This window comes from Ambystoma mexicanum, chromosome 3q (genome assembly GCF_040938575.1).
Source record: "Ambystoma mexicanum isolate Mex_15411 chromosome 3q, UKY_AmexF1_1, whole genome shotgun sequence".
Taxonomy (NCBI): Eukaryota; Metazoa; Chordata; class Amphibia; order Caudata; family Ambystomatidae; genus Ambystoma; species Ambystoma mexicanum.
This window is the reverse complement of record NC_090926.1, coordinates 2,683,112-2,706,606: the sequence shown is the minus strand read 5'-3', so window position 1 is coordinate 2,706,606 and position 23,495 is coordinate 2,683,112. Positions and strand designations below refer to the sequence as shown.

Sequence of the window (23,495 nt, the reverse complement as noted above, 5' to 3'; positions counted from 1 at the left end):
GGGATGTTTGTCCAAATGAAAAGGTCTGTCCTCTGTCCAAAAACCTACTCCAACCCTATCGGTAGTCTAAAAAAGGGTTCAGCATCCGAATGAAAATAACACCAAGAGAATGGCTTCCACCTCGTGCTAAACTGGCTCAGTCTTTATCTCTTTCTCCTCAATCTTGTGCTCTAGTTTCTGATTCAACAAAGAAAGCGGGGTCAGGAGACTTACTCCCTTCTCCTGACTGACCTACCTTGCACATTTTTAAAGGCTGCTTTGGGAAATTCTTTGATATTAGCCCTCAAAAGTCTATTGGCTTCTTCCCAAGGGTTTCTGAAAACTTGCTTTACTGTTTGAGCAATTCTTCCCTGTCATAATGCGTTATAAAGGTTATCTCCAGATAGCTCTTGTCTAGAATCCTCTTTAGTCTTCCTTGGATTATCTCTATGATGAGGGAGATTCCTCCCGATGCACTATGGATTTTCAGGCCTTTGGATGTCACCACTTTGACGAGGGAGGGAGATTACTCTGGGGGCTTTCTTGACTCTTTGGTCTCCCTGGACCCCACCTGGGTCTCCTGCCGTTCCCATTACCTTGTTTGTGTTGGGAACATGAGACCAGTTCTTCCTGGAGTTGCGGGCGGTTTTCTGTTCGCTCAACACTTATTTCTGGTTCGCCTGTGTGGCTCAGTGAAGGCCTGGGGCTGGCATTTTCAGCATAGTTGTCGAACCGGGCTGTCCACCTCCCAGAGGTCATGCCACCAGCTGACTACCCCAGCACTGGAGTGAATCTGCTCTCTGCCGCCTCACAGGATTCTTCTGCTGCTTCCACTCTTCCGCAGACCAACTTCTCCGCACAACTGACAGGTTCCTGTGTTCAAACTTCCCAGGCTTTGCTGGCTCCTTGCTGGCTTCTCTCTTCTTTCAGTCCATCTTCTGTTTTTAACTCTCCTAACTGGGCCCACCCAAACACAGTGTCCTAGTCTTTTGGTTGTTTCCATGAAGTATTTTTCATGATTCGTTGTGGCCACCTCTTCCCAGTACTTTTAGAAAAAGGTATGTCATCATTATTGTTCTTTGTCTCAGTGGTGTCAAGTCTCAAGGAAGGAAGGAGGGAATGTTACAGTAACACAGAGTAGTACTTTCAGTTGCACTTTGCAGACTTTACGGTTTTTATGCGTGCAAGGCAAGAGGGTTACCGAGTTCCTTCATGGAAGACAAGTCTTTATCCCCATGAGGGGAGTCTCTCCTTGTGAGGAGCCACTTTCCACAACCCCTAGGGGGACAGTTGGGTAGAGGCCTAGCCTCATAGGGGAGGGCTCACCCCTAGGAAGAAGTGACGAGATGCTGTGAATCGTCACATTTGTCACACAATGTTCCTTTGTCCCAAAAGGTTTTTGCTAAATAATCAAATGTACCACTTTCTAGAATAGAATAGGCTTTGAAGCTAGATTCTTATCAGAGGACATTTTGAAAAAGGGTGAATGTTGGTTGTGGTATAGCTGCTGAGAAAGCCTTGTCTGAGGGGAAAGATGCTGTAAATGTAAGCATTTGTTATTAAAGAAGATTGGATGGCTACAAAAATAAAGAGCAACAAATGACTGTGGGGATGTTATGGGATGGGATAGAAGTGAGAAAAGGCAATGGAATGAGAGGGCACATGAATGTGAATCAAAGGAAGGGAGGAGTGCAAAAGAGAGGAAGTGATGGAACATTGGGGGGCACTTGTGCAACACTGTTTTCTAATTTGCCACCCTCAGAATTTACCAGCATCTTTTAAAAGTGCATCAAAGTACTTGGTAGATAGTCAACAATCATCCCTCAACAAGTTATGGTTGCAACTGCCGTATGATGAAATAGTTGAGATTCCCAAATTTCAGCTGGAGTTACAAAGCTTTTAATATGCCGGTAACTGTCATTGGGTTTCATCATTCTGGTCTACTGTATATATTTTTCATGCAACCCCACAATCCATGCACAGTTGTCTCCCCAACCTATTAGCGGGATTGTCCTTCCACTCTTCCTGCCAGGATCACAATGGTTGGTCCTGGTTCCCCTTTGTCCTCGGGTATCCTCCTGGTATAGGGATTGCACACACACAATGGGGCAAAATAGTCACTATCCAGTAATGACAAGGTCTGATGTTGCAGGAATGAAAGCATACATGGACCTTCCAATGCAGATATTCTATGCCTCGGAGGGCAGGAAGGGGGGAACTGGTAGGAATGAAGATTAAGGAATGAGAGAGGTAGAGGTGAGACATGGAGTTGAGACAATGAGGCAGAGGCTAGATCAACCCATGAAAAGAAGCTAAAAGTCTTTGAGGGGATGAGGTAAAATGAGTGATGGGAGGGGTGGACAGTGCTAGAGCAAGACGCAGGAACGAGACTGGAACATACAGATAGCAATTAATGAATATGGGGTAGCTATAAAGATGAGTGGTAGAGGCACACAAGGAAGAAGGGGGATAGGCATGTGAGGCAGAGATGGAGATGGAGCTCAGAGAATTAAAAAAAAGGCAGAGATGGACGCTCAAGGAGGTCAGGTGGCAATGTTTGTGACATTATGAGAAATGTAGAATCAGAAGTTCCAGGAGGATGGGGTTAGTGGCAGAGGCAAGGAGAATGGGTCATAAGGGAATGAGAGGAAAACACGAAATAGAAGCTTGTTGAGATGGGGTGAGAGGAGGACAAAGGTGAAGATGGAGGTGAGAATATGAGCAAGGTAGATTTGCCGTGCTGCAGAGGGTATTGGTACCTCACAATTGCCCATTTGGGTAGTTTTGCAATCAGTGACCTGCCCTATGTAAGCCCCTCCACAATCCAAATGTTTCACACATGCTTCCTTTGTGTCCACACCCAACCCTGGTCATTTCACCTGGGGTGCTTGCCCGTGCAGCTGCTTTTCAAGCTTCACCATGTCCCCAGATTATTGAGACTGGCTCTGCCTCTACCAGTGTCTACGTCTAGCAGGAACAGCAGGGATTTAGACAGAAGTTGAACATGTGAGCAAGGCTCTGGCTGAAAGGGTGGGTTTAGTGGGAGGAGCCATTACCCATCTTGACTCCACCAACGGAAGTGTCCTCTGAGGACGACAACTGCTTGGCTCTTTTCAGACTTCTGTTTGATGGTCATCAATTTGATCACTAGTGGGCAAGAAATTTCCCCAAGGTGCCCTGATCCTCTATCCAGCACGTTCCCCAAATATGCTAGGACTGGTTTAAAGTATATGTTTTGAAAAATGTTTAGGGGTCCCCCAAAAATTGCATTGACCAACTAGCAATTTTCAACATCAAAATTGTGACTTTGAATCCAGTGTCACGGGATTAACTCCCCACTGAAACCTCATAGGAATCCCCTATTTTAACATGGCAAAGAACCATGCATTTCTTCATCCTCATTGGACTGTTCCTCTGTGTACAATATAGGAACAAAACATTTAATGTTATAAGGGGAAGGGATAGGTGCAGTGGGTGGTAGTTTGGGGAAGTAAAATATGATTTCTTCTTATTCAGCAAAGCCAGCTACCGCAGGATAAATATCGATGGAAAATCCTTGGTCAGTATTTCAGACCTGCTTGGGAAATGTTACTGTAAATGGAGGCAACAACGGTGACTACGTTGATCCATCTTGTTTGAAGCCCCTGAACATCTCCCACGTGAAAAATCTAGATCAGTTGCTTAAAAATCTCAACTGCATGGTTGGAATCTTTGAACCTAGCTTGAAAAGGTAAAAGACAAAGAGCAATTAATTTAAGAAAAAAACAAAACCAAATCCCCATAGGAGACTGTATCCATCATTGCTGGATGGAACTGACATAAACTGGCAGGCGGAGATGTGGTGCGATCTTGTAGTGGTCAAAGCCACCCACACTCCGGCTTCTGCGCACTCTTAAAATGATTGTGTACCTCCAGTGTTACTGTCAATTGGAGGACTTTTCATTTGTAGGACAGAAGTGGCTGAAATAGAAGAATGTTATGTTATTTGTCTGATGTCAGTCTGGTACTCAATTCCTGAACTCCTCTCTCCACTATGCCCAGCTGAGTGGTGGAACCCCCCACTTCTCACGTCAGCTTGATGTGGTAGCAGGAGGATTAAGATGGTCACCACCACAGCTATTCTGTGCGTGTGTCGGTCAGAATATGATTTGTACTTGGCTATGCTTGGGCTCCATGGGTCCTATGTCTTGCTCAACATAACCAGAAGTACATCTCTGGTCAGATTTTCGAGGACATTGTCATCTTGCTGGGGAAAAATGCTTTTCTACAAGCAAGTGTGAAATATTGGTTCGTTTTTGAGTTTTTAATATCTGCTCCCACCTTAGTGTGGCATATCTTACTTATTGATGCTGGAGTTGCAGGTCAGAACCTTTTAACCTCTTCAGTTCATTAACTAACTCCCCGAAAAGCACCACCCTTTTAACGGCTCAAGGCAGTCTAAAAAATGTGTTTGTGTTAACTGAAGAGATCAACCCAGCTTTATTTTTATGGAAGAAGTTAATCCCTTCAGCGGATAGACAATCCACCCGATGCCAAGAGAAGCACTTCTAAGTGGCGTGAAAGGGTCAAAGAGCTGACCCTTTCAAGAGGATGGTGGATCCCTCTCAACCTGACTCAGGAGGCCTACAGTGGTGTTTGCGTTAACCAGTCTTGCCCCAGAGGCAGAGTGAGGCAGTTGGGAGGGCCCCAATAACTGTTTCTTTTACATGTTTATGGATGCATTTGTCAAGTGACACTTTTGCTTGCTCCATATCGTCCATTCCTCATTCTGCCCTCTATTTTCTTTCTTCTGTTACGGGGCTACAGAGCCTAGAAAACCTTGAGCAGAGGCAGGAACGTACAACCCGGCAGCGAGAGAGCCGGCAGTGAATAGCAAGCCTACAGCAGCCGGCAATTCAGATGCACATCCCCCATGGACTCGGAAATCGACTTTGATTGTAGCGGGCTGCCATTGCGGGTTACTGGCAGACCTGTGCTTAGAGGGTTTTGCGTGTTCCTATCTCTTCAACCTGGCCCCTGGTGGAGAAAAAGGTAGATTGGCATGGGGAACCAGGTGGATGCCAGAACCTAATGGAAGGGGGAGGAGAAGAATAAAAGGGGACACAGAGAACAGGGCAGTGTGGTTTGTTTGGGTAAGGTCACTGAAGAAGGCAGATCGAGAGACCAGGTGGATGAAGGACATTGCAACATAGTGGAGGACAATTACAGAGAGCGTTTATAAGCTGAGGTATAGGTTGGTGAGGGAACTTGGTGTGAGAGTCGGTGTATGGTGAATGAAGAGAGTGAGCCTCATTATAAGTTTGCTGGTCCGATAACAATGGTACCGGTAAGCTTGCCGGTACCGTTGTTACCGGACCAGCAAACTACGAGTTCTGCTCGCGGGTGCCTTCCCTCCCGCCAGCTCTGACCTGACGGGCGTACCGGCACCCGCGATCAGAGCATGTCAGATGCACCGGCACCATTCACGAATGGTGCCGGTGCATCCGACCTCCCCATTCCCTTAGAGCCCTATGGCCCTTTGACGTCTATCAAACCCCGGATGAGGTGAAACGCAAGGGCACCTGCAAGGTTGCACTAAGGTTCATGGACGTTTCGGCATGTGATGTCAAAAGCATTCTTCTGGAGCCAAGGCGCGGAGTCCCCTGCAGAGGGGACCGTGAGTGAGAGGGAGTGATGCATGCAATTGGATTACTGTGTGTGACTAACTACATGAGTGTCACAGCAATATGTACACAGACTTAAAACAATGAGTTAAAAACTAAGTAAGAACAAAAACCTTTAACACAAAAAGTCCACATGGAACTATTGACTCTTATACAAGGAACCATGGATTTGGTAGTCTATATTGCCTAAGTTCCAACAGTTACGAGCTGTAGCTCAGTGGTAGAAGTCCGTATTAGCTGCAGCGGTTTATGATGGATTAAGGGAGTGTTTAAAAGACCTATTATCTTTAGGGGTAAATTGGCCCACAATTCAGGAACTAGTAACCCATTGATTAGATAGCCCCACAGGTTAAAACCAACAGAGTTAACAAAAAGAAGTAGAGAGAAGGAAGCCTTTCATTAGGAATAAAGCAGCAGAGGTGATGACGGGGAGAGTTAGACTGTCGGGGGTAAGTAACCCATGTAAATTAATGCATGCAAACAAAAAATGTAATGTAAACATTAATGACAACTGAAAAAGAAAGAAGGAAAGAGAATTAATGCCTGTGTTTGCAGGAAGTCAGGCCACTATGAACGTAACTGTCCACATTTGTCAGGAATCGCCAGGGCCTAATCTTGAAAGATGAACATGAGTCGAGGACAGTAAGATTTCAGACCATCCTCAATCATCTGCATTTATTTTATTCTAGTATTTATATCGTTAGTAATGGGGTTCTTAGCAGTAATTGCGCTATTAGCTTCAGGAACATCCAGGGATTTGACCATGATTTTTATGCTCATGAATGCTATTTCGAGAACGGACTTTCCAGGAGAAAATCCGTTCTCGAAATAGTGATGACACAGTAGGTGGATTTCCATTGAGTTCAGCAGAAGTTTATATGGCGATTACCTACTAATATGGTTACACAAGGAGGTAAGAAATACAATTGAATGTCATTTTCTCACAAGATTTTCCACTGATCTTGGGAACATCTTGGTTTAGGAGGCACAACCCATATAATGATGGGGAGAAACTGGCAATCAGTATTCATCTATTTGGTGTAAGTAATATTGTAATGACAAGAAATGAGAAATGTGTTATCAGGCAATGTTTGGGGCAGTAATAAAGGCTGTCAAAGTGCTGGAGAGTTTACCAAGGCAATATGATTTTTAGAATGTATTTTCAGAGAAGGAATGCGAAGAACTGCTCCAGCATAGGTATTACGATTGCCCTATTGAGTTAATGCCTAATGCAGAAATTCCACATGGGTGAATGTATGCATAAACAGTTAAAAAAGAGTAGCTATGAAGAAGGGTAGATGAAAATAAAATTGTATGTCTTCATCCCTTGCTCCAATCGTCTTAATCCATAAGGCTGACTGATCATTAAGGCCATATATTGACTTTCGGGAATACAATTTGATAACCACGAGTAACCAATATCCATTTCCTTTAATATCCATATTTATGGACCAATTCAAGAAAGCCAAGATATTCTGAAAGATGAACCTGTTTGGAGAGTACAATTTAGTAAGAATACAAGAGGGTGATGAATGGAAAACCTCATTTATTGGACAATATGGCACTTTGAGCACCTAGTGATGGCGTTTGGGCTATGTAATACCCTGCCCACATTTTAACATTGATGAACAATATTTTTCGAGACACATTAGTTAAATTTGTTGTTGTATTTCTCCATGATAAATTGGCATTCTCAGAAAATGTACTTGATCACTTGAAGCAAGTACAAGACGTTTTACGTAGATTAGGGCTGCATCATTCATTTCTAAATTGGTGAAATGTGAATTCAAGATGAAGTCACATTTCTGAGATTTAAGACCACAATATAAGGAGTAGAAATGTACCCAAGCAAGGTGAAAGTAGTGCTGAAATGCCGGCAATAAAAGTCAGTAAAAGAGGTGCAAACGTTTTTGATATTTCCAATAGTTACATCCATAACATTTTTTTAGAAATTGTAGCACCTATCATAAGTTGGCATGAAAGGGTCCTAGTTTTGAAATGGGTGGAAAGAACAGGAAGACCTGATTCACTGATTAAAGAACTCTTTGTTTAGCACCCATTCTTACCAATCCGAATTTGGAAAAGCAGTTTGTGGATACAGATTTCTTAGCGGGGTCTTCAGTGGTTAATATTGTTGCAGCACAATGAGACTTTGGGGAACATCTCTCCAATTGCATTATTTTCTAGGTAAGATGACCTGGATGACTCGGGAGTGCAACTACAAAATATGATAGGCAACTACTTTTAATCAAGGAGGAATTTGCACATTCGGGACATTTCGTAGAGGGCTTTAATGCGGCTGTATAAGTTTGGTCCAATCATACAAAGATTTTTTTTTCAAGTACAAAGTTTACAAAGAACCCCTAAGCACTATGTATGGTTTGTGGTTTTAATGTACAGTGGCATATCGGCAAATGACACGCACCAGAATGCAGACACATTATCAAGGTTGGGAGAGCATGAAGACGGGAAGCAAAACCCTGTTATTCTGTCAGGAGCAATGATTAGAATATTAACTATTCGTTGGGAAAAGATGCAGTCTTAGTCTGCCTGTGGCAAGTCCTAAATTGGTTTAGTAAGTATAGGTTGTGTTGTCAGCAAGATGGATGTCCAAATACTGTGGTTGCCCAGTATTGTTTATACATTCTTGGTATTCAGTTGGATTATCCAAGATGCGCCAACATAATTGTTCAGGAAGAAATTGCTTGCAAAGTTGATATGCTCAAAACATTGTTTTATTCAGTAGATGGTCAGATCATTGGTTCATCATTTGTTGTTATAAATTTGCAATGTACAGGATGCTATATTGTTGTTCCTTTTTGCAAGAAAAGATCTTATGTTGTCAGTTCATAGAAAAAGTCTCTTTTCTAATAGAACATTTCTGTTTGTGAAAAGCCTCGACACTTAATTGGCAGTGGTTCATCAGGAGGGTTAATCTTAAATTTGCATTGCTGTATCTAATTTAAAGGAAATAACAGTTCAAAAAAGAAAAATGAACGTGATTTAAATTTTTCTTTTTAAAATGAAACTAAGTAAATATCTTAATTTTGCACAATTTGAGAACACACATTAATTTCGAATTAGATAAATATATAGCTTGCTAAATTGTATTGGGTTTATATCCTGTATGACATTTACTGCATATGATACTTGTTTTGTGATTATTGAATGGGCGACTTACCCTGCTTTTTCGGGCAGGCTTGTGGCTCTTCCTCAGTTTACCAATGGGTTCTCTAGGTTGCGGAATCTAGTCCTGTGAATATGGGAATACCTATCTTGTAATCTAACACGTAATCATGATAAATACCAAAATAACCTCTAGCTGGGGATGCAGAGTAACATTATTTTGCAATTTGACTCCCCAGTTTTACACGAAAAAGGTTGGATACGTTTGTCCCGGAAGGTCATTTTACATCTACGTTGTTCAAAATGGCCACACGATGACGCCACCACGTTCATTACTGCGATTGCATCATCAAGTTTGCATGTTGTGGCAGCCATCTTACTTTGGACTTTAAATTTCATGGACATGGTAAACCTACAACCACACCATCGTATCTCTACTACCACCTCAATTAAGAAACTATTTGAACAATTGGAAGCACTGTCCAAAAAAAAGCTATCAATATGGTGGGAAATCAAAACCCTTAAAATGTATTTGGAGGTAGGAAGAATTCCAATAGGTCTCAGAATCTGTATCTTTCCGTCTTTCAAAGAGGAAGACTTAGAAGCTTTGAATGACTCGGAACAACTGCTAGTCAATACTTTAAAATAGATGATGACCAAAGTCATAGATCAATCCCATAAAATTTATGAGAAGACTGAATGAAATTAAAATTATTGAAGCTAAAATAGAAGAATTAAACCTTCCAGAAAAATCCTTTAAAAACTACCAAATTCTAGACAATTATCTTGCTAACTTTACCGAAAAACTAAAAATAACAGAGAATGTTTAAGAGATGACCAAGACTATAAATATTAAAGGATATATACCTTCCAAAAGAAACATGATGAGAGACCTTTAAGAAGCACAGCAAAAGGACCACAACAATCAGTCACAATACAATCACATCCCCTCAACATCAGATATGGAATCCACCAGTGAAAGTGAGATGGAGCAATAGACAACACCTGCCCAAACCTCAACAACATTGGCATGTCCTTTTTTAGAAGAATACAAAAACACAAAAATGCGAGAACAAACTATCCAACATAAGCTTCAACATTTCGCATCAAGATGGCATAAAACAGAGTACATTGATACCAAGAAACCGCACAAGAGGCAGAGGAAGGGGGCATCTCAAAACCAAGGAAGCAGCACTACAGGAATTCAAGCAAGACAGCTTTCAACAGGTATTTCCTTTAAATTGGATACATCAATGAAAACCTAAGCTAAACCCTCCTGATGAACCACTGCCAATTAAGTGGGGAAACGCGTATCAAGGCTTTTCACAAATAGACATTTTCTATCGGAAAAGAGACTTTTTCTATGAAAAGGAATAACAATATAGCATTATGTACATTGCAAATTTATAACCACAAATGATGAACCAATTACCCTCATACTACAAACCAGACAATAATGTGAAGAGGGAAATATCTTCAACCTAGTGATTGCAACAGGAGTTCATAAAGGAAAATGGAACAGCTCCAACATAAATGTTCTCCAAGGTAAAACAAACTTGGTTCCAGAGGGCGATTCTTCCTTTGGGTTCTTTCTCAATATTGTTTCTCTAACACAGTTTTTCCAAAGCCAAAGTTCCTTTGCGTTCAGCAAACACAGCTTTGTATCCTTTCTTGGGACTGCCTGTCGATTTGCAACTGCCTGGTATACTACCCCCTCCAGAACATTTCATGCACTTGTGATTGCCTGGTTTACTCGCCTGCCAGGATTTCTTATATTTTACCTCCACAATTGCATACATCTTCTTGGATATTGTACATCAGACTGATTCCACAATTGCACTGTTTCCCTCCATATTTGCATTCCATACACTCCTATATGTTGTGGGTCTTTGTTCGTGATATGTTTCCTTGATTTGCAATCCGTCTCTTTAATGCCTCTCCTGCTGCAGTTTCAATCTTTACAGTTTGTATTTGTCGTGGTCACGGAAACACCCTGGGGTCCCCACTTTGCTTGTGTGAGCTCACTAGCTCTGTGTGACATATTTGGTCCTGTTTGCATTTACAGAGCAACGCTTTGCCGCCAGCGTTGCACTCTGGACTGCTTTCATGTCGTCCCAGTATCTTTTGTGGCTTTGCTTCAGAACGCCTGTCTTGTTTCAGCTCCCGGTAGGTGAAATGCTGTCTTCTCCCTTGGCTACTGGCGTGTCTGCGGAATATCCTGCTTGCACAGCGTTCTTCTGCCTCCTTGTTGGCAAGCCCTTCGATTCTTCCAGACTGGTTCATGCTTCCAACTTCTACAAGCCTTCAGAGAGGTGCGACGACTTCTCCCAGAGAGCAGACGCAGCAGTCTCTTGCAGTTGGTTTTCGATCTTTAAATGTCCTGTGCACAGGTGTATTCTGAAAATAACTAGCATGCTCATTGAGCTTGAGGCTTTTTCCATTCTGTATTGCTCCCTTCTTCCTCCTCATCCCAGTACTTGGGAAAATTGTGGGAGATGGAGTCCATTGATGTTAACTATTGCAGATTACTTGGACATTAATTGGACTCTTCTACATGAATGATAATTAGAAATGCAAAAGACAGTCTTGGAGCTTATACCCTTTTGTTCAGGGATGGAAGTTTGGCCGAAATGGTTTTGGGAAAGGGTTTCTCCGTTTTCCCTGAAAGAGGGTATAAATCCATGGCAATAGGTCATCAAAGAATTGCGTATTAAGGGGTTTTCTTCATGGGCAAATGGGGGGGATACCATGCATCATCCAATGAAGCCATGACATCTCCCCAGAGGCTCTCTGACTATGAGATCCTCCCCCATATAGCCGCCCCCAGGGTCAGGATCAGGTAGCCGCTGCTGTCACATGGGAGGAGGTTTCTGCTAGGGAATCCGTGATGACTCCATTGGATTCATCAAAGGAGCCAAAACTAGCTCCTGCTAGCTGTTGGTTTTTATCTAACCAGGCTCTCCTAGGGTAGAAGCAGGTGCTAAAAAGCTCCCAACAATTTCTAATCCTGTGCAAGAGTAAAGAGTGTGTGAAGAGCGTTGGTGAGGCTATTATGCCAGTTTGAGGAGGGAGGGGGAATTCATGTTGCAAGCTACTTGCCAGGCATAAAAGTGACTTGCCACCTCAACTCACATACACATAGCACACCATTTCTTACTCGGCAAGAGTCAAATACCACTAGCTAATGGCATGTGGTGAGTGCAAAATATGCACCATGGGTTATGAAGAGATAATTTCATTCTGGTTTTTGTAAGGCATTACATGTAACATGACATAGTCCACAAGATATCACCCACATTGTGATGGACAAATGGAAAGGGTAAATATGGAAAGGGCAAAGACATTGGAACAACTTCTGGAATGCTTTATGAACCGAGTTACAAGATAATTGGGCCAAGTGTTTAGCACTAGTGGAATGTGCCTATAATAACCAAATTCATTCCTCAGCCAAGTTTTCCCTGTTCCTCACGATGCATGAGTTTCAACCTAGGAGGGAGAATTCACAATGGGGTGGGCCAAGAGTTGATGCTGTCATTTGCTCCTTGTTCTGTAGGGCCATTTCAGATACAGTAGTGATGCAGTTACCAGACAAATGGCAAACAAAGGCATGTGTCTTTATTGAAGCCAGTGCTGATAGAAAAACAGAATATGGCAGTACTGAATCCTATTATTGTAGAGAGGGAGACGATTTTCAGGTCAAGGAGTTACTATGATTGTAGGATCATAAGAGATTAGCTAAAATATAATACATTTATAAAGATATGGTCTAGATTATAGATCCTGGGAACCAGAATTGTTGGTACATGCTGCACAGCTATTAAAGAAGTTCCATTAGACACGTATCCTAAAAAATCAGGGCCAGAGGAAATGAATGAACGAAATATGGAATGAGGAAGACTCCATATTTTGAAAGGACCCTTGTTAGGGAGAATTCTCAAAATGTGCTAAGTTCCCTTACCTTTGAGACCCCCAGTAACTTTGCTGGATTTCTAGGATTTGATTTTATTTTTACCTGGGAAGTGAGAGCCTTTTTTTTTCCCACTCTTCCATGTATTTTGATGTGTATTTTATTTTTGTGTTCTTTGGTTGTGGAGTTTTAAAACCACTCCATAGGTATAATCTTTTTCTGTGTGTCACACAGCACCTTCAGTGCAGTGGCACAGGGATGTCTTTCAGACTTCCCAAGGTTTAAATATCTTCTCTGGGACTGACTGTCTCCCAGAGTATGTAAAGTTAAATTGACTTTACTAGACTGTTTACATTTACAGACCCAGCACACTATCTTCCTATGGAGTGCTGGAGGGGTTGCCTAGCTTCCCTGAGTTAAAACACTCATATTGCAGTCAAATGTTACCCTTTCCTACTTTAAATGGCTGGTGGCAATGGTTTAGATCAAACTACCATGATTTGTCCCGACCGCGAACAGTAGCTAAAAATCGCGTCAGCCATGTTTTTCAAGATGGCGACCAGGACCTATCTGTAAAAACAGACTCCAGTCAACTTTTTTCAAAATTTCTTTTAGGAAAGGTCCTTCTTGTGTTTGTCTCTGCGCGCAAAACCAGGTTTGGTCCCTTTGTTCGTTGGCCTTTGGCGGGCTTCAGTGCTGAAGCCCTCCTCTAGCGCCAGGGTGTCTGGGATGGACAGGATGTGAGGGAGGTGCCCGAAACTCCCTGTGCTTAGTCTCCTAGGAGACCTGAATGCACTCTGGCGTGATTGGCCGGCTGGCTCTCCGGCAAGGACAGCCACCCTGCTTTGTGAGTGACAGCCAGGCTGGAATGAATGAGGGGGGGGACTGTTTAAAAGCAGGTCTCTGGGACTTGGAAAGCAGAGTCGACCACTGGAACGAAAAAACCAAAGACGAGCTGAAGGAAGAGGACTGCTGCAACTCCTGAACGACTGGTGATGCTCTGCTGCAGGTCCGAATTGCCTGAAACTCCATCGACAGAGAAGCCCTTCAAGGTTAACTTCTTCCCTTGAGTTTGGTGGGAACAACTAACTCGTAAGCCGCCTGGACACCGTCCCCTCCTGGTCGAATTTTCTGCAGAGTGCTGTGGAAAACTGGATAGCCAGTGGGAAGGATACCAGTTTGTGGTCTTTAAGGCACTCGCACCTTAAACCAACATTTTGCTAAGCTTGTGGCCTCATCCCTGGGCAGTTCAGGAACCTCCCAACGTCCTCCTTCTTGTCCCCACGACTGAAGCTCAGGAACAGCGAGATCTGCTCGAGCTGCTAGGAACAACTGCCTCAGCTACAGCTCTTCTTCAATTTAAAGGTACTGTGCATACGCAGTCCAGAAATCTTTTCGGCCATTGCGAAAGTTCGTGTAACTTTCCTAACTTCGAAGGCTTGTCCTTCCCTAAACATTCGTCTAACTTTTCGCCTAACCAAATTCTTCTAAACTCTGTGGCAAAGACTTAACCGTTTACTACCAGAACTGCGCTATCCTATACAAAGACTCTGAACCACTGACTTTGGGCCAGGCCTATGAACTGAATTGCTGGTTGTAGTTTACTGAAACCCTTTGCCCTGCCTATGAACGTATTTGTGCTGTTGATTTCTTATAACCTTGTATTTTTACCCCTTTTTAAAGTATCTGAAGTGCCATTTTGCTCCCACTTCAGGGGAGCTGAACATGTTCAGTAACTTATTGGTTGTGTATTTGTAGTGTATTAGTATGATATTGAGCTGCTCTTGCTAGTGTAATGTTTTCAAACTGACTGTGTAAATAAATGTATATTCTTTTACCAAGAAACCTTGAGTAAGTGTTTGTTTGAATCACTATATTGGTTGGTCCTTTGTGTAACTTGTTCTATTGCTCACTCAACTCTTGAGATACGCCTGGCTGCTCAGCCACTTCTACCACATAACTGTGTAGTACAGGCTTGTACCAAATGTGAAATTGTACTGACACTTGTAGTCTTAATTGCATGTAGTGTTCCCAAAGGGTACTGCATGTGATTCTTCCTAACAACCCTGTCCCCTCTTTTCCAAGGTGGAGGTGGAAGGGAGTTCAATAAGATTAATCCACTCAAGTATGGCTACCGGATTGGGTGGACGTGAGGTATCATGGGTAGGAATAACTTCCTGGTCAGGAATGACGAAGCAATTAACAAAGGTAGTGGGAATACAAAATTGCTTGTCACGTTTATTGTTGGATAGGTTGTGTGACAAATCGAGGGAATTTGTCTCTTCTCCCCAAGCGGGAAGCCCCCTCCTGTGAGGCTATGGAGGGGAGCGCACTCTGCAATACCCTCCTTAGGGGGATAGAGAAGTGGCACCTCACTCGGTTAAACTCCCCCTTTGGGGGAAAAGGAATCTCGTTCCGATGAGGAACTCCCTAGAAGACAGAACAACAATACCTCCTCAAATGTGTCTTCTAATAGTTCACTTAAAGAAACTCGAAACTAACTATTCCTTAAATAAAGAATTCCTATTCACCGAGATGAAGAAGACGACCAGTGGATGAGAAAAGAAGCAATACGAAATGGAGAGAAAGTATTACAACACTACGCCAGGGAAGTCCCACGGTTATGTAGTGTATGAAAAGAGAGGAGCAGAGAAGGAGAAACCCGCGAGATACAAAAGTGCTCGCACGCCAGCACTGAGCAGAGGCTGGCTGCTTGGAATCCTTAGAGCGAAGAGACGAAAGCCAGACAGAGACGCACAGCTTTGCTTTAATCTGAAGAGGAGAATTGAAGCAGATCGCGCAGCGTCCGAAGAGCAATGAAACGGTAAGCGGTTGCGTGACTATGCAGGCCCATTGAACAACGCAGATGCTGCCCAGGTCCGAAGGAGCGAGCCGCTGACTGAGATACTGGGGAACAGACCAATTTGAGGAACGAAGGAAGAGATGTAAAGGAAAGATACCAGGCCAACCTGACCAAGCGAAGAGGGACCCGGAGGGGGATGGAAAAGCCAGATGGGAGTATTCCCACTTGTCCCAGCACCGAAAAAGGAACGATAGTATTAAAAGTAAGTGAAGTAAGTAAGAAGTCATATGGGAATGTTCATACTCGTCCCAATATAGATAAAGAGACTCTAATGGCAGGAACCTGTGAAACCAATAAGAATCATTACTGGAGTAATCGTACTCATCCCAGTAACGAAGAAGAGCATAATCAATTGATGTTGAGAAAAGTGTATGAGAATCATTATACAAGCGCTCATACTTGTGGTGCGGGAAGTGGCTTTGTGGCAAGGAGTTGAGGGCATTGCCTCCGCTCTGCCAGGCTTGGATTGGCTTGTTGACTACCAAGAAGGCATAGGGGTAGACTCTCCCCAGCCTTTCCCCACTACAGACTATGGAAAGCATGACATCCCTTGCTTTGTCCCTATTGCCTTTGAATCACGTTAGTAAATCACCACATGCTGGGTTAAGTCTTAATATGATGAACAGGACTGCTATCATAAAAACTGGTTGGAAACCCAGAAACCCGAGGATAGACTGACCCGAACATAAGCTTGTTTGGCCTGGTCAACAAGTCCCCAACACAGTCATACTCCTAATGGGATCATCTCAATGGAAAATGCCTACTGGGGCTATACATTGACTGGTTAATTGGGCTTGTATACATCATAATGTGCCTGTATTCATGCTGCCTCACAGGGTTCATTATTACCCCTACTGCCTGTTAGTGCCATGATGCAAAATAGGGATGTAACGGTATAACGGTATACCGTTAAAGATACCGTGAACCACTTAATTGAACAATAATAACCGTCACATTGTTTATACCGTTATACCGTTCATACCGTAAAGTGTGCTTTTCAATCTGATTTGGAAAGGCTGCAGTAAGCAAGTGCTGCGCAGTCTTGGTCTTGCACTGTCGGATGTGCCGTCTGCCAAGTAGTTTCAGTTGGAGCAGTTTTTAATGCCATTCCATAAACCACACGTGCCTGACACAAAATCAATATGTTAGCAATAGGAAGAATAGATACAGTGCCAAGAAGGAAAAGGGTTTACTTTGGGTTGGCGGCTTTGGGGTTTATATATTTATAATGGATAATGTTCTCTAAACATATGGCAATGGGGGATTTCCCTGGTTCTATCATTGAATTTACATATAATAAGTCACACTGCGAAATTCACTCATCTCTGTGGGTATTCCCTGCTGCCATACCAAAGGGTAACATGTCCGTGAGTACTGAACACCTTTTGGCCCGCAAGTAAACTAAAGGCTGTAACGTAAAGAGAGTGCGTCTGTGTGTGTGTGTCTGTGTGTGTATATGCGCACAAACGTATACTACCATCAGCCTCCATCGATCGGTGGCATGCAGGTTATCAAGATGGCAACATGTTCATCTTCACCAGTAGCCAGTGGTGGAGCATAAAGCCTAAATGACCACTTAAGAAAAGCTATTCAGTTTGCTTTGCCAGTTGCAGCAGGGCTCCCCCCTCCTCCTCTCCACACGTGTGTTTGTGTTTGGTGGAAGCAAGGCATTTCAGTGGAAAGTATGTTGAAAAGCCCAATTCTGGCCCTGGGTGCCTGGTTTTGTTTGTGATGATAAATCTGTCAATTTATGACCTTTTAGAAAATATTTGTTAGGATTAGTTAACTCCACCTGCTATACCGCGATAACCATGATATACCGTCATTTGGCAAGAAGGTTATCGTACCGTCATAAAACTAATACCGTGACACCCCTAATGCAAAATAGGTATGGCACATCATCACTACCTATTTGGCCTTACAAGGCCTTCACTGTTCTACCTGATGAAAGATACCGGAGTCAATTAATACCTATACCATCTAAAGGGCCATGCCTGCAATGACGGGCAGGGTTATTATCTGTACTGCCTACAGGATTCAGATCTGTACTTCTGATTGAAGAATCTGCATGGGTTGCTTCGTGTGTGCAACTGGGTTTTTGGATGTACTAAATGGTAACCAACATGTATGTGTTTTGTTGTTAGTATAAGTGGCCTGCATTTCTTTAATCTGTCTGCATTTATACCCCTATGTCTGTTTTATGTGTATGCTAGAACATTTGCCTTTGTTAATCGCTGTTTTGTTGTTGCGTGCCCAGCACAATCTCCCAATTACTCCTAGCTCCCACTGCACAGATGTTCATGAGAATACTCAACCGCATATAAAGACCATTTATTTTATAGTGCGATATACAAGTGTACTACTATAATCATTAATAAAACCACATTTTCCCTACTTCCCACAGTAACTGTCTTGCTTGATACTAACACCTGGTTGCTTAACAGATAGACAAGTTTCAGTCTTTCTATAGCCTTTGTAGAAGGGGGCCAGAGATTTGCATTACACTGCACAGAATGTAACTGTTAAAACATGATTTAAGGAATACAGTGTCAGAGCATTTGCTGCATTAGGGTTCTCAGTGACTACACTAGCCCTTTAATTTATTGATTTAATACATTGATTTTACTGCTTAAAGATTGACACCATCTTCACACCAGGTTTCTCTTCATATTTCATACATTAAATATGTTTTCACTCTGTTTTCAGAGCCTCTTTCTTGTTGTGTTTATGTATATCTTCTGTTGCCCTGTAACACAATTAGTATGGGCATAAACAAATTGGCTACACCGTTGATTACATGTTGTATTTTGCTAATTCTGAAACGTCTGTTGAATGATATGTCACAGGTTCCATGAAATACCAGCTGAATGTATTTGATATTACCTTTGAAACAATCCATTTAGTGGTTTCTCCCCAAACGGTTCATTTTAGAGTATAGATTTAAAGGCAATTCCTGTAGGTACATCCTTATGTAATGTGCTCGTTATCCCCAGTCCCTAGGCATGATTGGCCAGCCCTTCTGTAATACAGCATTTACTGGGTCTGCCCTCTGCTCCCAATTGCAAAACCCAAGAACCATATGACTACATTTCTTGCTAATCCCAAGGTTTTTTCATTTCCAGAGCAGTCTCAGGTCTTCCTACTGGCTGTGAAGGTGGTCGGGAACCATGTCCGGTAAGCAACAGCAGTCCTGAAATGTCTTTCCTGCTTTCTGGGTTGGGTTTGGGGATGGGAGGGTGAGAGTACAGGTTACATTTTTTCAGCATGCTTGTTTTTCTGGGCACATAGTTGGTTTCAGTGTTTCTACTCTGCCTCTTGACATCTTTTGGTTTTGTGAGGTTACAGTCACTACATACATTTAGGGTTTTGCCTAAGTTATTAGATTTGTGATGCTGCAAACGTTTCCCGTGGATATCTCTATATGGTATGATGGCCTTTCTTCTTTGGCTGGTGCAGATCGTGCTTTTTTCTTTTTGGAATATGTGGAGATAATCTATATTTTTATGTTGCTGGTTTATTCTCCTAAAGGTGCACCATGTTCTTTGGGTTCTGTGCGTTTTCTATACATTTTTGTGGATTCGTGTGTAGGTTAGTATGTGTGTGCAAGTTTTATTTTATAACTTAAACTACCTGCTGGCTTTGGGATTGGCTTGGGAATTTTAACACTGTAGGATTGTTTCATCTCCTATTATATGTGCATACTGGTAATGATCAGGTGACCGGCATGGCTGTTTCAATGTTTGGGAGGTTTCATACAATTTATTTCTCTATATTGAAATACATCTATGGATTTTTGAATTACAAATGTGAGAATATTTGAGGGGTGTACAAGTGATTTTTTTCCATTTGTCTTCTACGAAATAGGCATTTAATGTTAATATTTTATGTAGCAACCATTTGCTTTTTGAACTTGTGTGGATGTAGACTTCTTCAGTTTTAGGGTGCAACAAAAACCAGCCTTAGATAAACCGTAGGATGCAGATAGGGGGGTTTTCAGTGCTGATTTGACAGTAATTGTGGTGTCCCTAAAAGGCTGCTTTTCTCTACACATTGAGCTGTTCCTATTGAGGATGTCTTTAGATTTGTTGGTGAGAGCGATTTATTATCAGGATTTTGGTGAGGCTTGTAACAATGGAATTTTTGAAGGGCTTCTGGCTGCTTTCTTGATTCTGAAATGCCTTAGGATTGCGTACCCACTCAAATTGAAGTCTGTCACAGGAGCCCAAAAGCATCTAGAGATGTGTTGATCTTTGTAGCACAACATGATGATGGTAACTGTCTGAGGAAGTGAGCTCTGCTATATAGGCCTACCTTTCCTAATACTTCATGCTAGAAAGTGTAGTGCACATACATTCTCTTGGACCCTGCCTACTGACCTTCCAGCAGCTGCTTTGTAGTATGGCAGCAACAGAGTAATCTACAACTCTGAAAATCAGCCTGCTGGAATCTAAATTAATTTCACCCATAGGCCACCTGTAACTGTGGGCTCCCACAATCCAAATTATAGATCTGTGCACCACCATGGCCTGGTGGCAGATAGGTAAAATATACAAAAGAAGCTATATCTATTTGATGTAGTGACCTATTGGAAGATGCAGTTAAAATTGCCCAAACCCCATCTGATGTGCATTTATTGTCAAACTTGTTTCTAATGACTCCTAAAACTGTCAGTTTTTGTGCATCACTGTCTGGGGCTGAGGGTCACCATCAACAAACTGTTGGCTACAATCCTAGAAGCTCTTTGTTCTCTGCTGAGAAGGCCTGGCACCTTCCCAATAGGACAGAATATATTGTAATATTCCCAGAGAGTAAGGAGGAGACCAGTGCTTCAAAGGAAAACCTGCCAGCATAATGGGGGAAATCACAGCAGAGTGGTAATGACTGTAGTCCCTACGATGAAAGGTAGTCTGGGAGAGGGTGAATTTTAGAGTAGCCCAGGAGAGAAGCGAGAGGTCCCACCATTTTGGAAATACCCACGAGCACATTCTTCATGTGCACCCCTTCCCACAGACAGGAAATTCTGGGAGCTGACATCAGAAGGCAACTCTCTTGTTAAAACAGCTAGGATTGACCCCTTACAGAAGGCCTGACATGGACCAATCCACTGTGGCAAAATGAATATATAAGGGGGTGAAACCCCCACCCCTTTAGGGAATCATATCACATCATGAGGATTTCTCTGGAACATTATTGGGGTACAGTCTAACCTAAGTCCTCTCCCTTGGTGGTGTAGATAAAGCTTTCCAAGAAGGGAGTCAGGGGCTCCCTCAACCAGTTCAGAGGAAGATACTCTTGGACAAGGTCTGCCTGCTGCCTAGGCACTGATACCCAGGACTCTCCCTGACGGATGTGGCAGCACTGCAAGTGCTCCCTGGCAACATTCCTAGCTGAGAAGGACAGGGGGAAGGACTTACTATATCTTCTGAGGCCCTGGGTAGGGCCCCACAGCACCCCAAGATCAAACAACACTATCTCTGGTTCACAGTGTGCCTTTGACTTTGAGCAAGCCGCTGAAAAGACCCACCAGACCAGGTTTTCCACACCTGGCCCTTTAAGCCACTTCAAGCATCTCTGAGCCTGCTCGATACCACAGTTCTGCCAGGTCTACAGCTTCTTCAGGTTCCGAGCCACTGCCTTGAGGCCGTGTTGAACCTGGGTTGAACCCGATCAACGCCAAAGCAGGCTCTCTGAATTCCCTGCACATAGACCTGCTGACTCCTTCAGCTCCTCCTCGCCTATCTGTGTTTCCACTTCTTAGATCCTCATGACGTTCCCACAACTGCAACGAGATGTTGAACCTAGTCGACATTGCTCCATCGACCTGACCCCTACTACTTCTGCAATAGCATCCAGACTCCCGGTTCAACTCACATAAGGCTACAAAGAAGAATATTGTATAACCTAGTGGCTCTGTCTCCCGGCCTAGTTTTAAGGCCCAGTTGACAATTAAGACCCCACTATATATCTCTTTAAGAAACATTATTTTGAACTTTAACTTTGCTGTCAAGACAATTGCCTACATACCCCCGTTATCAGAACCAGAGTGATACCTTTTGTGCAAAAGTCTGCATATTCCATGTATTCCTTTATAGGGAAGATTGTTTCTGTTTTGAATAGTGCGTTTTCGTGTTTAGTTTAATTAAAGACTCCGATTTATTTTATAGAACATCGAGTGCACCTTTCATTTAGCTTGGTACCACAGTACTATTGTTTTGGATGCTTCCTTGCTGGCTCTCATCCTTGAATGTAGTCTGCCGTCTACCTTGGAGGTGAAGTAGGTGCACACTTCATGTTGTTCCTGTTTCACCTTTGTGATTGAGATTACTGCTAATTTAGTAAGTGTGGGGCTGAGTAGGGGTTTAGAGACCACTACTAGCACTTATATTCCGGCAGAGCAGTAGTTCATTTGTCACATTTCCCCTTTAGATCTGGGGTAGTTGACTTCTTGGATCCCTATTTTAGTCTATTCTTGGCTCTTGGCTTTTCTACGGTCTATCCTAGGCTCAGGTGTTGCTGTATTTGGTGTATTCTAGGATGCTCACATGTTTGCTCTGTTGTTGGGTGGTGGCATGTTGGGCCCATTCTATCCTGTGTATTTACTGGGTTGTTTATAGGCTGCTGATTCATGAGATCGGGTTTACAGTGTTGCAATAGTGTTTGCTTCAATGGCCTCATTATGAATATGGTTGTAACACCACCTCTCAAGGCATACATTATTTTTCACAAATTGATTAGCAGAGTTCGCTAATTAAAAATGTTTTGATTAGCAAACAGATACATTTGATTAGCAATTGTGTACAAATATAGTTAATGTCACCAGAAGTTATTTGTACCCAGGACATGAAATGAGCAACAATACAGCAGTTTTGCAAACTGCTGAAATAAGACAATAGAGAAGTCAAGCATTGCAAAGTCTTTAAAATTCAACTAGACCTGCAGGTCTGATAACTTAGTTTCCCTATTCAACCTAAGGGAAATGCACTCGATCCATACCAATGGAGCACAACATATTTGTAAACAAATCGCATTTTAATGTGCATGCCACTATAACTTGCTTTGTTTGGAACACTGCTGCCACCCAGAGGCCAGCCATGCACAGTGAAACTTTGGTTTGACATTTACTGCAAACAAAGTTAATGTTGCATAAAAGTTTCAAACATCTCTTGCAAGTGCTACTCGACCGTCTTAACATTTAATCGACTATGCGAGTGGGCGAAAAGACTTTGTGAGCCACATCTGAGTGTCTGTAAAAGGTTAGCTGCATGTATTGACACAAATAGATATGATAAAGGCTCTCAAAAGTTTGACCAGCTGTCTCCTGCAGGTGGTAATATATAATGCAATCATAATCATAAAGCAAAGCGAGCTCTGGAGGCTAACTACAGTGTTTGGTATTGCAATAGAACTGTAGATGTACAGATTGGATGGAACTATGGAACTATTGATCACTACTTTGCGTAAGCATCCAGTTCGCTTTGTGTATACATTATGTAAGAGGAAAGAAAGAGACCGGGCACAGTGGATTGCGTAGCAGACGGAGAACTGGGCAAACTAAATGAATATTGTAGTTTGTGGTCATCTCAATTTCAGGGTACATGGTATAAAGCAACTGGGTGATAATATAGAATGTCTAGGAGTATGGGTTCACTCATGGGTCGAGCATGAGTTGCGAGATGTATGCAACCTGCAGGTTACTGAACTAGGTTTGCAATCAAAAGCATTTGATCATGTGATCATGTACATTTTCAAATGTGTTCACTCGTCAATTTGATGCATCTTCCCCAACAAAATGAAATATAGTTGACACAATGACATTTAGATAAACTAACCTAAATGTTATTGTAAAGCTTAATAAAAGTAGCATCCCGATTATTTCTGGTTTGCAATTATTTGAAAAAGAAAAGGAAATTCCTACCTAGCACTCCCACACATGCCATTGGCACTTAAAGTGCAGCAG

The 23,495-nt window shown here is 42.6% G+C and overlaps 1 protein-coding gene across 18 annotated transcripts in view; it reads left to right on the top strand.

Annotated features, from left to right (window-relative positions):
* Positions 1–23,495, top strand: part of SGSM3 (small G protein signaling modulator 3) — a 685,370-nt gene that overhangs the window by 223,130 nt on the left and 438,745 nt on the right. For 15 of the 18 annotated variants that reach the window (XM_069652912.1, XM_069652902.1, XM_069652903.1 and 12 more), the window contains one exon: positions 18,661–18,712. In XM_069652912.1, coding sequence (XP_069509013.1) covers positions 18,706–18,712 — 7 coding nt within the window. In that variant the 5' untranslated portion in view covers positions 18,661–18,705. Of the gene's footprint in view, positions 1–11,058; positions 11,081–18,660; positions 18,713–23,495 lie in introns of those variants that run through there. The other 3 variants (XM_069652917.1, XM_069652908.1, XM_069652911.1) reach the window with 2 other exon arrangements.